At 43.4% G+C, this 14145-nt stretch overlaps 1 protein-coding gene across 1 annotated transcript in view; it reads left to right on the top strand.

The window, feature by feature from the left end:
* ABTB1 (ankyrin repeat and BTB domain containing 1) overlaps window positions 1–14145 on the top strand; it is a 178696-nt gene that overhangs the window by 18320 nt on the left and 146231 nt on the right. Inside the window, exon 3 of the mRNA XM_078661736.1 lies at window positions 1435–1490. Within this exon, the coding sequence (XP_078517862.1) occupies window positions 1435–1490 (56 nt within the window). The remainder of the gene's footprint in view (window positions 1–1434; window positions 1491–14145) is intronic.

Here is a 14145-nt window from a genome sequence, read left to right on the forward strand (position 1 = left end):
CTCCAATATACAATAGATTTTGATTTTTTTTTTTACAATTTATAATAATTTTTGTCTAAAACTTGTTTTCCGAATTCATTTGTTTTATCCAAGCAAAATTCAATACACAGTTTACAATTGTATCCAAAAATATACATGACAATGACACAATGTATTATACAATAACATTTACACATTTTACATCAGCCAATTTTACTATATGTTGCCCCATATCTATACTCACTCTCTGCTTCATACATCACACTAACACATCAACACTACAATCCCTCATTCATACCCCAGCCTGATCTCACATACACCTTAGATTGAATCTCTGTTATATCTATTGTATATTGGAGTGGGTGGTGGTCGAGACGTTAGGCACTAAGAGCCAGTCTTTAAGGTTTACAGGTCAAGTGGGAATCTTTGTACAATTTTCTTGTTTTTCCCCCTTTTATCCACACCCATTATAAATTCCTAAAGGGTACCTTTTCCTCTTGTTATGAGGTAATTTAACTGTATCTTAAAAGGGGCTACAGAGTGTGCATTGGCCAGAGATGAACACCAAACATATGGGCGCTAAGGCATTGAAACCTACTGCTCTTTACAAATTTCACCAAATGCATGTTGGGCTCTGTTTTCTGCAGGAAGGGTGCTTTGAGAACTAAATTAATGATAATATGCCATAACTGCTTCAATTTCTATTACACAGGTAAGGATGAGCAACATAATGGGGAAAATGGCCATAACTAGTATATTGATGCCCTAAAGTGTTGAAAATTTGTGATACTTTTATTCCATAAAGTTAGGTTTGGTGGCAAGTTGGAGTGCTGTTGTTGGTGGACTTTTTTCAGCACGTCATAGATGTTAAAAAGAAAGGATCTTCTGCTTTTGAAAAGTTGTCTAAATCAGTGAATTTTAAGCTTTTGACTTCAGTGGACTCCCACTGAATTATTACTTGAATCTTGGGACCCCTATTGAGTCATCATTAGAAACCGTGGACCCTTGACCTAAGCACTTTCTAGGATTTGGTCCCCAAAATAATACACAAAAATACAAAACCGTATACACCAAATGAATGCTCAAAAATTTTAATATTTTGTTTAATTCAGAATCACACATAGCTTTCGTATTTTTTATGTTGCAATCTTATTTGTATATACTTTATTCATTTTAATTGATTCACTTTAATATTACTTAATTTTGTAAAACAGTTGCAGTTCTGTGACCCCCAGGGGTCCTCAAACCACTGGTTTAAATTACAGTTATGCTGCTATCCTAGTGTTCTCGGTGTTGGTGGCTTGTAAATGATATCAGCCTTGTTTGTAAGAGAACCCTTAATGTAATGTTTATGTTTGCGCTTTACTGACTACTTAAAGACTAATATTCTTTGTGGGAATCAGAGCAAACAGCGAGCTAAATTTTTTTTTAATTGTATTTTCATTTCTCTTACAGGTACTATGCTTGTCTCTGTGGACATGAGGAACTTGTCCGTTACCTTTTGGCCAATGGTAAGAAAAGTAAAAGGTCCAAAACATAACTGACACCCATGCTAAATATCCAGGCTGACCCGTAGATTGTAGACATTTTACAATATTCAGAGTGCAAGTGACCCTGCGCAGATCAGAAAACTAAACATACATATGTGCCTAGCTAGAGGTGCGTAAGGATGGCTTGTTAGGTCTCGTCCTTTACCATTGCGAAGCAATGGGAAATGGGGGAGAATTCAAGTGCTCAAACGGATTGTCAAACCACCGCTTTTTTCCGTGGCGTTTTCTTCGAGTGCACGTACAGGCACGCGCATTTGGCCCATACACTTTCATGGCCATCTGTTCCTGTTCCTAATGGCCCTCCCCCAGCACAGAGCGCGCATCGCGGCCGCACAGCACATCAAAGGGCTTCTCCCAGCGTGTGCTGTGCGGCTTCTCCTCCCCTAATTATGTGGCCGGCCGTACTTGTGTTTCCTGGCCGCTTCCCGGCCGCTCTTGTATTTAATTAGCAGCAGCAGCATTTCTCCTGCGCCAGGCCACATCAAAGGCTCTGTGCCATTAAAACTTAACTTATCTGCGAGGTAAAAGACTGCGAAGTACTGAAATCCTAACCTGGAAGTAAAACTCCTGATGTACTCACTTGCAATGTAACATCCCACGATGGAAAACCTATGATGCAATGGTGACGTACATACACCCACACCCTACTGCCCTGCATATCTGTGAATCCCAAAGCCGAGTCCAAGTGATCTTACACTCAGGTCTTGCATCAATCATCATTCCGTGTAAGGTGCATGTTTATTTCCCGCCATACCGCACGCTGAATCACAGTCTTCAAAACTTGACAGATTTATAAACCTTGTGTAAAAGTTCCGCAGTGTCAGCAGGAGCAGCCCGTAATACCATGGTTACACATTTTACAGATTAAATTCATTTTCATGCCCTGAATTGCGCATTTGTTCTGGACAGTAATCCTTCAAGAAAGAGCTGAAACCTGTATTGCGCTTATCTTTCTCCATACTCTTCCAGCAAGAAGTGTATCCTAAAGGAAGCCAGACACACACAAAGGTCTCAGTAGCCTCGGGGGACCGGATGTGTTAGGGATGCCACTCATACATTATTGGCTCGAGAGCATCCTTCTTAGACAGACTGCAGCAATGAAGAGGCTCACACAGAGAGAGAACAGAATGTAAATCTCCAGAATATGATTGCAGAAGCACTGACTAATGCTCTGGCGGGTCCGTCGCTTTGATAATTTGTGCACACCCGGTGGAAACATAAAATATTAAGACATACGCGGTTCTTGTGCTATTCGCCGTTTTACTGTTCTTCCCGGTAATTGAATACGGGTTGGCTTGCCCAGGCGGTTTCAGCTCCCTTCCCTCCTTGTCTTCAAGGACAAGCCTGGTACATTTTACAGGACAAGCCTGGTTATTCCTTGCATAACTACTTAAGATATGAGGTTAATACACATTTTATCTTGTTTTATTTTGATAGATGTCTTTTTTGTTTAGTTTCTTTATAATTTCAACTGACATTTAATCCAGATTTGGATTCGGGATTCTGAGTTCTGCAACAAAATACAGACACCTTCTATATTTTCCTTTCACATTTCAGGAGGAAACACTGGGTGAAATGTCACATCAAAGGCTCTGTGCCACTTTCACCCACACAGCAACACTTACACACACGCAACGCCACTCACACACGGGTGCAGATTGTGGGTGCAGATTCAGAGAAAACTCAGCATCACCACCACCATTGCAATGCAATAGGTCTCGTTTTAACGCAAATTTAAGCTATAGGCCTTGTAAATGGCAAAGCCTTTTATTTATGTTCCAAAAACCAGAACGCAAAAATAAAGGGCATAATTATTTACAATGCTAATAGTTCAGACTCGCGTTATTGCGAGACCTATTGCATTTTCAATGCTTGTTTTTAGATGGGGCGACATCTCGCAGTTATCTTGGTGACCTATTGTTAACAATTCTTTAAAAAATAAATAAAATCGGCTTTGGCTCCACCCAGTGGAGTATTACTCTCTCGCCTTATGCTATGCACTCTTAAATGTATTATTCTGCCTTCCAAGAAGTGCTTCTATTGGAAGCCAGAGGCACTATTTTACACATGAAAAGTACTCAATCAACACACTGTTTTCCACATTTACCTGTTTATTTTCTACTCAAATTCCCCCCCCCCCCCGCCAGGCAACAGCAGAGCCAGCAGGGCTTACTGTATTGAGTACAAGAGCATTATGTGGACGGTATTCGAGAATACATTGTCACATTAAAGCCAAACCTATTACTTTGCATTGCTTGTTGATTCAGGTTCCTTTTTAATTTTTGTTTCTTCTATAAACATTGCAACTTTGTAATCGGCAAATATATTTTTTTGGCAAGGTCATCCATCCGTTTTGTGGTTTAACTATTTTTATTTTAGCATACAACTCCAACAGGCTAATGAAGCTCACTGGCATGTAACAGTTGCAGCCATATTTGTTGTCTAGTGAGGAACCAAGGGGGAGTCTTTGCCATGAATAACATCTCGCTTTTCAAATTTTGGAGCTCTTGTTGATGTGTTAGAGTAGCTTAATGCAGATCAGAAGTCATGTGGATTTTGGATCCATCTCCAAGGTCGGCTTCCATGCTGCTTTCCTGGAGACCAGATCTCATTGTCTTGAGTTCCTCGTTTAGGATAAAAGAGTCCCAGTATTTGTCCCTGCTTAGCCCTTTGCACTGCTGGTCACTGGAACACCCTCTAATCAGCACCAGATACTAGCCCTATACTGAACTGCGTGTTTCTCCAGATAAAGCACCGCTGTTTCCAAAGCTACACTGTTTGCAAATGCAGGAATTCCTGGGATTCTGATTTTATTGACTGTGAACTCATTCTCTACCTCCAGCTAAAGTCTCACCAAATCGGTCCCTCTCTCTAAACTGTGGCTGCATTCCACCATTTCATCATGCTTCCACGCTGCCCGATTCATCGTCACCAGTTCACCTTCAATCCCTTTGACCTCGTGGTCAGTGTTTGACCGGCAGTTCTTGATCTCATCAAGAGACCCTTCTAGTGAGTCTCTGCATTACAACGTGTGTTGTAGTGCCTTCATGGTTGGCGTAACCAGAGATTCGCCCTGTCTGACAGTCACTTACCTGTGCTACCTGCTTCACATCCAGGTCTCTGCCCAAATGTCTTCCTTTTGCTTTGTGGGTTTTGACTTGTCCTCTTTTGGTGGCCTCAGGGAAATGCAGGATGGGCTTTCACCACCTCCTTTATTTTTTTTAGTAAAAAAACAGGCTTCACTTCATGTGGCGGTAGGCAACCGCACCTATCACACCACCGCTCCCCCCCCCCACTGACACTGGCCACTCTCCCTCTCTCTGCTGCTCCACAATCCCGTTTGTGCACGACCCTCCAATGCGCCCCAGATCTCTAAAGAATTCCTCTTTGGAATGCACAACGATCATTGCCAAGTAAGGGAAGCTTCCTCCTCCTATGTTGCCTGCTTTCTGGCCTTTGATATGCCTGCCTCTGATTTACTCGAGAGTGCAGGGCAGCAGTGTTACTAACTGCCACCTCAGTCACTTCCCCAGGCACCATAATATGCCTCAGCAGATGGCCCAATCCCTGGAGGCGGCCCACGCAAAGCCTCCAAGAGTGGCAGATATCTTGAAATGGCTGACTTCCCCTGATCTATTTTAAAAAAATACAGAAGAGATAACATTGAAGAGGAGATCGAAAGGGCAGCTGACCAGCAAAAGAAGTAGGAGATTTGAGCAGTGGTAAGGAGTGTAAGGAGAACTTGAATTGAAGGTAGACATTGCCACTTTGTAATCTTTGCAAATGAATGAATAATGCATTAATCATGTATGGCAATCCATGGCTAATTTACAAAGATCGCATTTCAGGTTAAGGTATATTTCTGTTTTTGAAATGGTAGAAAACTTTAAGAATACTAATATTTTTATTTTTGAGGCAACGTAATAAGGTTTGGTGCTAAACACATGGTGCTATTATTTGTCTTTTATACAAGAGCTGACCCTTTTAAAAAAATGTGAACAGGACAGAACCGGAGACAGGGTGGAGAAGCGTGGCTCAATGGTTAGAGCTGCAGACCCTGATGCAGAAGTCTGGCCTGGGACCAGAGTTCAATTCCCGCCTCGGCGGCTCTTGGGCTCAATTTCCCCGGACCTGATAATTCTTGCCTCGGTGCCTAGTCTAATCATGGGTCCCACTCTGTGACTCTGGGCAATAGCTTGCTTAATCTCCACAACGGCCCCAGCAGCGCTTGGATGCCTGGCTTCACCTTGGAGGTGCCCAGGAGTGGACATTTCGCAGGAAAGCCAGGATGGGTTCCACAGCGGTATGAATACAGCGCTACGAGGCCTCCGGGTAGAAGTGCGCTATATAAATACAATACATTTACATTTTACATTTGACTTTCATTTATAATGTAGATGTTAAGCATAGCTTTAAGTAAAAAATAAATTAAGGTAACTGGGACTTGCTGGGGTTTGTGGTCCGTTTCATCACATAACAACTTGTAGTCCAAATAAAAAAAAAAAAGGTGGTCACGGTCACAGAAGTGCATTGACTGACCTGGTGGTGTTTTGAGGAGGACAGCTTGCATTAATGGCACCAGGGGAATCAATGGCCTGACTCTGTTCACACAAAGCAATGTAACAGAAAAATGGCATGCCGACTACATCTATGTGTGTGTGTGTACACCTTAATGTTTAGAAAAACCTCAAATAAATGTACATTGGGAGTAAAGACTCGAGAAAATTGTGCCCCCCAATATCTTACCACCCCACTGAAACCCATCTGCGCTGGTCTTCTAGGTTTCCTGTAAGAGCTTGATAGTCATCACCTGTGAGTCACAACTTGCCTTTTATAGTGCAATAACACATCAGCATGCAAAATGTCAAATTGGTAGGTTCTAGATAGGTCTACAATACTCACCACAGTTCATTAGTGACTTTCATTCAACAACCCATAGCATCTTTAGGAGAGGATACTGCGTAATGAAAATAAAGATAAAAAAATACCATTACCTCTTATGTTTGTACAAGGTATCTACACAAATGAATACATCCTTCAAGGTCTTCAGCATGATCACTGACCCACAGGTGTGTAAGTGCATTTCAAGTATTACCAAGAAACTATACAAAGCCCTTGACTGCTTTTAAACCAAAAAGGTAGTGCCAAAAAAATAGCACCATGATCAGACTCCTTACTGTATTTTGAATCCCACATTCAAGACTATGTCACTAAACTCCTGGCAGAACTCTGGCACCGGCTCTCAAAGAAATCACTATAACAATTTCAGCAGACCAGATCAAGGCTGTATATTGATCTCTAGCCCAGGATTCCTGACTCGCAGCCGACAAAACACACCGTTGTTATTCTTCTTCTTATTATTAAGTTCTTGTATAGTGCTTAGCTACCCATTGGTTTTACCAGCACTTAGAGGACAGGTAAGGCAGCTTGGACACCCTGCTGCTGTTAAAGACATCACCAGAAGGTACGTTTGTTTGACAATTACAGACCAGACTCAAAGCTACTCTATAGTTCAGCTGCAAAGGTTGCTATTAGCAAGGGCCTTATGTCTATAAAAGACAAGTAATCCATTACTGAATATTCTGAATCTCTCAGCTGCATGTATCATGGTAGACCGGGAAATCATGTGAGCTTTCAGATATTTTAGCTGTGACTTTGGAATAGATCTACTTCTTTCTCTTTGCTTACACTCAAGAGATCCATATGTGATGCATCCTCTCAGGTACCAAGAAAGTTGCTTTTGTGGTGCCTTAAGGATCAATGGTAAATGATCTGTTCTACTTGAAGTTGGATAAATGAGCAGATGTTTCAGAGTGACAAATCTATGTGGTGCTCTGTGCCTCAATACAGTGTCTTGTGGCTTCTGTTGGCAGAAGGTCAGCTCTGTTTGCCTAAATGGATCTAAAGCCCAGGAGCTGATCCCAAGTGGACCACCCTGAAATGGACTACCTTTTAGATGACCACAACCCTAGGTGATAACCCAAAGTAACACCTCGAGGCATCACATTTTACTTGGTCCTCTACTTTGATCCCCAGATAAAATCTTTAGACAGCAACCCGGCTTTCCAAATCTATTTTATTAGAAAAGTTCTTGTAATACTTGTAAGAAATTGGGTTGTTGGTTAACTGGAAAATGAACCCTGGTCAAGCAGAAACCACAATCCTTGTCAGGGTGAGGCACAAGCCAACTCAAAATTAACCCCTGCTCGGCCCTCTGGTAGCTTAGCACAGAGCAGTTAGGCTTAACTTAGAGGTGATGTCTAAAGTATTTATGCAACACTTCAAACAGTAAGCCAGTGAAAACACCACACAAAAGGGATCCCACACCAGGTTAGAAAAATTAAACTTTTTAAAATAAATAAACGAGACCAAAACAGCGAAAATTAAATAAATAGAACTGGAGATATGCAAATGTATATATTTCAGTTAAAATGGTGCCAAAAGCACAAAGTGCCAACTGTGGCTATCTAGTTGTGCCGCACTGGGACAAAGTCACAAGTTCAAGATAACTGTGATGGTGCGCAAATCTGCTTCAGGGACCCAGTTAGGCCCGCCAGGCGAGTACCTTAAATCCTGGTTTGCGGAGGGTTGCGAGGATCAGCATCAAAGATGCATCATGCAGCTAAGGCTAAGCTTCAGCTCCAAGATGTGGTGAGGCTGTGATGCGAAGGCCTGTGTCTCCATCGAGAATCCCGTCTATGGGACTTGCAATGCAAAGTTCGGCATCGAGGTTGTGGTGCCCAGTCGGTGTGATGCGTCGGTTCCAGGGAGCGCCGAGGCTGTTATGCAGATTCTGGCGTCATCGTTGAGGCTGCCAGTGATGAGATATGCGAGGGCCTGCACCAATGATGTGTCACACTGTGGCAGTTCCGATGGGGCTGCGGAGGCGATGCAGGTCTGTGCAATGGGTCCAATCCATGCAGCAGCGGTGGTGCAGCTGTTCTGTTTGGGTTTGCACCACACAGCAGAGGCGATGCGTCGGGTATGCTGGATCCACAGTCGTTGGAAGAGCACCGTAAGCCAAATTTCAAGGGTCTGGGATTAGGGTGGCACCACTTGGCAGAGTAGACTCACTGATGGAAGAGTAAGGTGCAAGCTTGTTTAAAGCCTGTTATGTTTCTGACGCTTCAGATCAGGAGGTCAGCCAATTAGCCCTTGGAGTCACGCTGGATTTTGGATTCAAGAGATGCTGGTCCAGTCCTTTTCATCAAGGTAAGAGGGCAGCAGGCATGTGGTCAGCACAGCAGGGCAGCAGTCCAGCTGAGTGGCAGAGTATCCACAGGTCCAGAACAGAAGTGAGCTTAAGAGTTGGTGTTTGAGATCCAGTATTTATACCTAGTTGTGCCTATGAGGTGGGGAGAAGCTTCTGGAGGCATGTCCTTGAAGCACCGGTGCCCTCCTTTCCTAGCTCCAGACCAACTACATTGGGGCATGCTGCGCTTTGTGTGGAGGCAGGACACAGTCTATTGAGATGTAAGTGCAAAACCTGTTTGTTCGAGTGAGATACGACTGGCAGCAGCCACAATCACCCGATACCCTAACTGGTGAGTTGCACCATTATATAAATGAATGATTGGCTGATGCATCAAGTCATGTGGCCCAGAGGCAAGCTACAGGCGCTAAATGGCCAAGGCAAGAAAATGCCAACTTTCTAAAAGTGGTATTTTCAAAATTGTAAGTAAAAATCCAGCTTCACTGTAAGTTAAGATTTTTAATTACAGTTCCAGAGACTCCAACCATAAACCAGTTACCTGTTCCCATTTGGAAATTACACTTACAAGATTTAATAAGTTAATTCCGATGTTCTCCTATGGGTGAGGTAGATCTTGCAGTTGTGAAAAACGAATGTAAGAGTTTTCCAATTCTAGGACATGGAAAGCCTAAAGGTACTTGGCCATCCTTTTTTGAAACACTGCACCCTATACTCTGGGATGTCCAAGGCCTATCCTAGGTGAGGCGTATATGTATTACAACGGAAGGTTAGGGCCTTCCAGGTTGAAATTGCTGTTTAAAACTGCACATGCACAGGCTGCACTGGCATGCCGGAGACATGTTTAAAGTGCTAATTAAGTTGATGGCACAAGCAGTGCTGCAGGCCCACTTGTAGCATTTAATATGCAGGCACTGGGAACACACAGCACCATTTTACCAGGGACTTACAAGTCAATTAAATATGCCAATTTGGTACAAGCCAATGTAACATGATTTAAGGAGAGAGTATAATCATGTTAGGACTGGTTAGCAGTGGTAAAGTGTGCAGAGTCCTAATACAGGAGGTCTGAATGCAAACAGGGGGAGAAATGCACCAAGTATGCCAGGGATAACACTAGTGCACATGGAAAGGCCTGTAGAGCTAACCAGTTCCTTTGTTCTATCAAAATCACATTATTGCAGCTTAATTTATATTGACGTCTCCAAGAAAAGCCTACTAAGACCACAGTGTTGAGCGTTGTTGGTCTGTTTTCATCTGCCAAATTTTCATCACATGACATTGACCAGAAGGTGTAGCACTTTATCCCACTTAAGAAAGGGCCACAATCATCCTGTGCATCATGAAGAAAGTCCCAAAATACCTAAAAACCTAGTGTGCCACTACATACAATGCACAAATCTTAGACATATTAATTCTTTGTCCATCAGATGACACAAAATTTGTCGGATCAAACACTGGGGCCAATGAGCATATTTGAAGCCGTTAGATCATTTTGACCCTCTGCCTTAATATTCACCCGTTACCGAAGTTGGATGTTGGATGGGGGGCCAGCCTGTCCTTTTTAACTACTTTTCATCTAGGGTGAGGGAGGGTAGGGGTTGATTCTTGTTAAGTGGTCTGACATTAGTGGATCATAGTCTTTGGTCTCCCAGTTCAACTGCCACACAATTGGTCCATTCTTTTCACCCACTGCCATGAAATTAGGCCAGGGCTGCTTCCTCATCATAGCTGTTATTAATACTAGTGCCAATTATTGGAAGTGTATCACGAATGATCGTCTTTTTTGGCATTCATCTCATTAGAGTAGTTTGATCTGTGGGTTTCTGAAACACATTTTTAATTAAAAAGAAAATATACTTAAAAGCGATAGGGCCTCATTTCGATGTCAGCTTTCTGACCAAAATGGAAAGTTTACACTCTGACTGCCAATTTACAATGTCAGCGGTCGGAGTCTAAACTGGCCGGGGAAACCGACTCTGTTCCGACGGGCTTGAAGAGCACGTCGGCCAGCCGGAAATCGCTCATAATCTCTTAAGGACGGTGTTTTCGCCATCGGGGTTATGATGTCTGTTTCCCAAAGCCTTTCCATGTCCGCCTTTTCTGACATAGAAACTCTGTCGGAAAGCGACTTTATTGGCCTCCTAGCGGGGCCCCCTTCTCCCCTGGCCCGCCGGTTGTGGTCCCACATTCCCACACCGTGAGGTGCCTGCCACACTGCAAAAACTTCCATTGTACAATGGTAGCTTGTGCTGCGGGCGGTTTCTGAGGGCCCCACAAGCTTCCATTGTAAAATGGAAATTTGTGACTGCACCATGTGGTTGTATCCTAATTGCGGTGTCAGGACCACTGACCGAGGTTGGCCTTTTCCGCATCTGTGGCGATGTCGGTCAGAGACAACTCCGACCGACATCGTTATGAGAGCCATAATGTTTTCTGCCTCTTCTTTTAATGAAACATTTTAGAATTACACTTGTGCATTATAATGTACCATATGTGACAACCGCATTTTTTTACTTCAAAGGCACAAAAAACGGAAAAGGCTGAATTTAAGTATTATCTTTTACATATGTGAATATTAACTCCTTTTTTCAAGGATTCTGGGTGCTCCACTGTCCTAGAATTTTCATCAGAGTTAGTTAGGCAGTTCACTGTAGACATTGTCCGTTGTATGAACTTTCCCATGGATGTGTGGTTGTGATATGAACTGGAACAATCAACCACACATGCCGACAAGAAGAACTCCACCAACTGGACCCCCAGAAGATGTGCCTAGAAGGCACAATTGTTAATTAAATGGAAGTATTGCGTATGAAATATTTTCTAGACATTGGTAGTCCTATTTAAGTATCCTAAACAGCTTTCATGATCTCAGATTTCGCCTTTTACTAAAATAGATCTTTGCAAATTACTACTTAATCGAATTTTCAAAAAACGGAAAGGGATTTATTTACCCCACAGTTGTATAAACTCTGCTTCAAGAACTTTTTCAGAACTCTTTCAGGGGAACTAATTCAGAAGAAATGTGACGAGTGCAGGATAAAAGTTGCAGTTCAGGCGCACGCCATTTTTGTCATATCAAGGAAGACTTAACTGATTACAGTGGAGAAAATCATTGTGAAGGTGAAGAGTGACCAGGCCTCGATCACAAATGCCTTGTAGAACATGTAGCCAAATGCAGGCTCGGGGGGCTTGGTCGCACTGGAAGGTGACAGGTGCTGATTCTGCTCATGCCAATAGAGGTGCTGCTTCCTAATGGGGCGGGGAGCTTAGGGACGTACTCCAAAGGACACTTATGTTAGAGGTGCAGTTGGCCAGGGTTAGCCCATATTAGGAGTAATTGTTGATAAAATGGCATGGAGGTGCCAGGGAGTAGTGCATATATTGCGATTACATCTGGAGACCCAAAGAACCATTGATGAAAGTGTCTTAAAAAGACAGAATGTGGGCCACTGGACTGAGTTACAAAGGGTGGGTGTGCATGCAAAGGACACCCAGGTTCAAGAAAGACAGTTTTTTCCCATGAAGGGGTGCTTCTAGAATGGTTATACGTGCCCGGTCTAGGATTATCTCCGATTCAACCATATCTGACAGGATCTGGTCTTTTAAAATGCGCCTCAGTGTTGTAAGTTTCTGCTTTTAGTGGGAAGGGACACCCCTAAGCCGGATGTTCTGCCTTCTTGAACAGTTTTCTAAATCTTCAAGGTGGGTCTGCAGTTCCAGTTAAAAATTCTGGTCTGCAAGGTGAGAATTTCTTGCACATATTTTCCATCTTGTTCTCCCTTGTGCGCTTTGATTTCTTAAGAGTCTCCACTCTGTGTCCCAGAGGAGTCACATCATGCTTAATGTCAGGTGGGTCTTTGAAACATCATCTCATAGGTGGGCAGTGTAGTCCTAAATACCCCAGTAGAGATCTGGTAGTGGGGCATCTGAGGCCTCCATGTTTCTAGATGTGTCTTCACTTAGGGCACTACTGTGCGCCTCGACTGCCTCCCTGCCATTAGGAAGAACACATTTGAGCAAGAGTCATGTTGAAAAACATTACAGAGGAAAGCATTAGAGAAATATATATTTATGCTCTCTCTCTGTCTCTCAGTTGCACTTTCCGTAAAAAAAGGCATTTTTTAATTTGCTTGTAATTGTTATCCGTGTGGGTGGATTTGCACGAAATCTGTCAAATCTCTAGCTTCGCTAGCTAATGTCTCACATGCCAGTGTTTGTGCCAGTGCCTGTAGGGAAAAAAATGTGATTTCCCATTTTAGCTCCCATAAGAAATGTTGGTCATGCCTGTAGCCTGATCCGTTGAACGGATTTACAACAAACTTTGCAAAAAAGTAGAACATTACTCCGAAATAGTGATTTGATGGTTTGGTGTAAATCTGTTCAGTTCTCCTTGAACTATCGGTGTTTAAAAAGTGTTGAGTTGACACTTTTGTTTATGTCTGCTATTTTAACTTCAGTCATTACTCGTGATTCCGGTCAACCACATTTTTACCTTTATAAGAAATTTGATTGACTAGAAAAGGGGTCTGCATTTTTGTTTTGAGGCCACCTTGTAACTCGTCATCACACGTAGGGGCCAGTAAACCTTGTGTGGTGTTCCGTTAATCTTATGTCTTGATTGTCATTGTGTTCTTGATGCTTGTTCACTATTTTCTTAGAAAATATCAAAAAGGTTGCAAAAAAAGGAAACTCTCGTCAGCGGAGGCTCTTGAAGGTTTTGCGCTGTGAAAACAAAATGGCACATTTGTGGGAAGGGGTTGGGCTAGCGGGGGAACGAACACTCCGTGTCTGACTCCAGAGCAGTGCTATGGGGTACCCAGAGGCATGAAAAACTCAAGTCCCCCACAAGGAAAAAACACCAAAATCAGTGCATGACTCGAGTCACAAAGGATTTGAGTCACACAGGAGGCTATTTGAGGCACCAAATTCAACCACCATTTTGCAGTTGACACTCAAATCGCTTCTCACCTGAGAGTTTCATGATTCAACATAATACATAATATCTTCTTGGTTATATATAAGGTAACAACAATGCTTATAACACTTTTTTATTATAGCCCGCCGTAGCGGGCTATACCGGCTATTAAAGGCCCGCTGAATCGTTAAAGACCCGAGCCGAAGGCGAGGGACTTTAACGAAACAGCGGGACTTTAACCCCTTCGCTGCTGCGGCAATTCCGCCGCAGCGCTAAGGGGGTGGGGTGGCTCGCGTACTCTTGACGGAACCGCTCCGTCACGAGGCGCGGTTGCGCTGTGCTTATGACGGAGCGGTTCCGTCACGGCCCCGCGCAGGTGCGGAATCGCTGCCGCGCAGGCGCTCCGAGCGGGCCATGACGGAACCGCTCCGTCATCAGCACAGCGCGGCCGTGTCTGATGACGGAGCGGTTCCGTCACCAGCAGGGGA

This window comes from Lissotriton helveticus, chromosome 9 (assembly GCF_964261635.1).
Source record: "Lissotriton helveticus chromosome 9, aLisHel1.1, whole genome shotgun sequence".
Taxonomy (NCBI): Eukaryota; Metazoa; Chordata; class Amphibia; order Caudata; family Salamandridae; genus Lissotriton; species Lissotriton helveticus.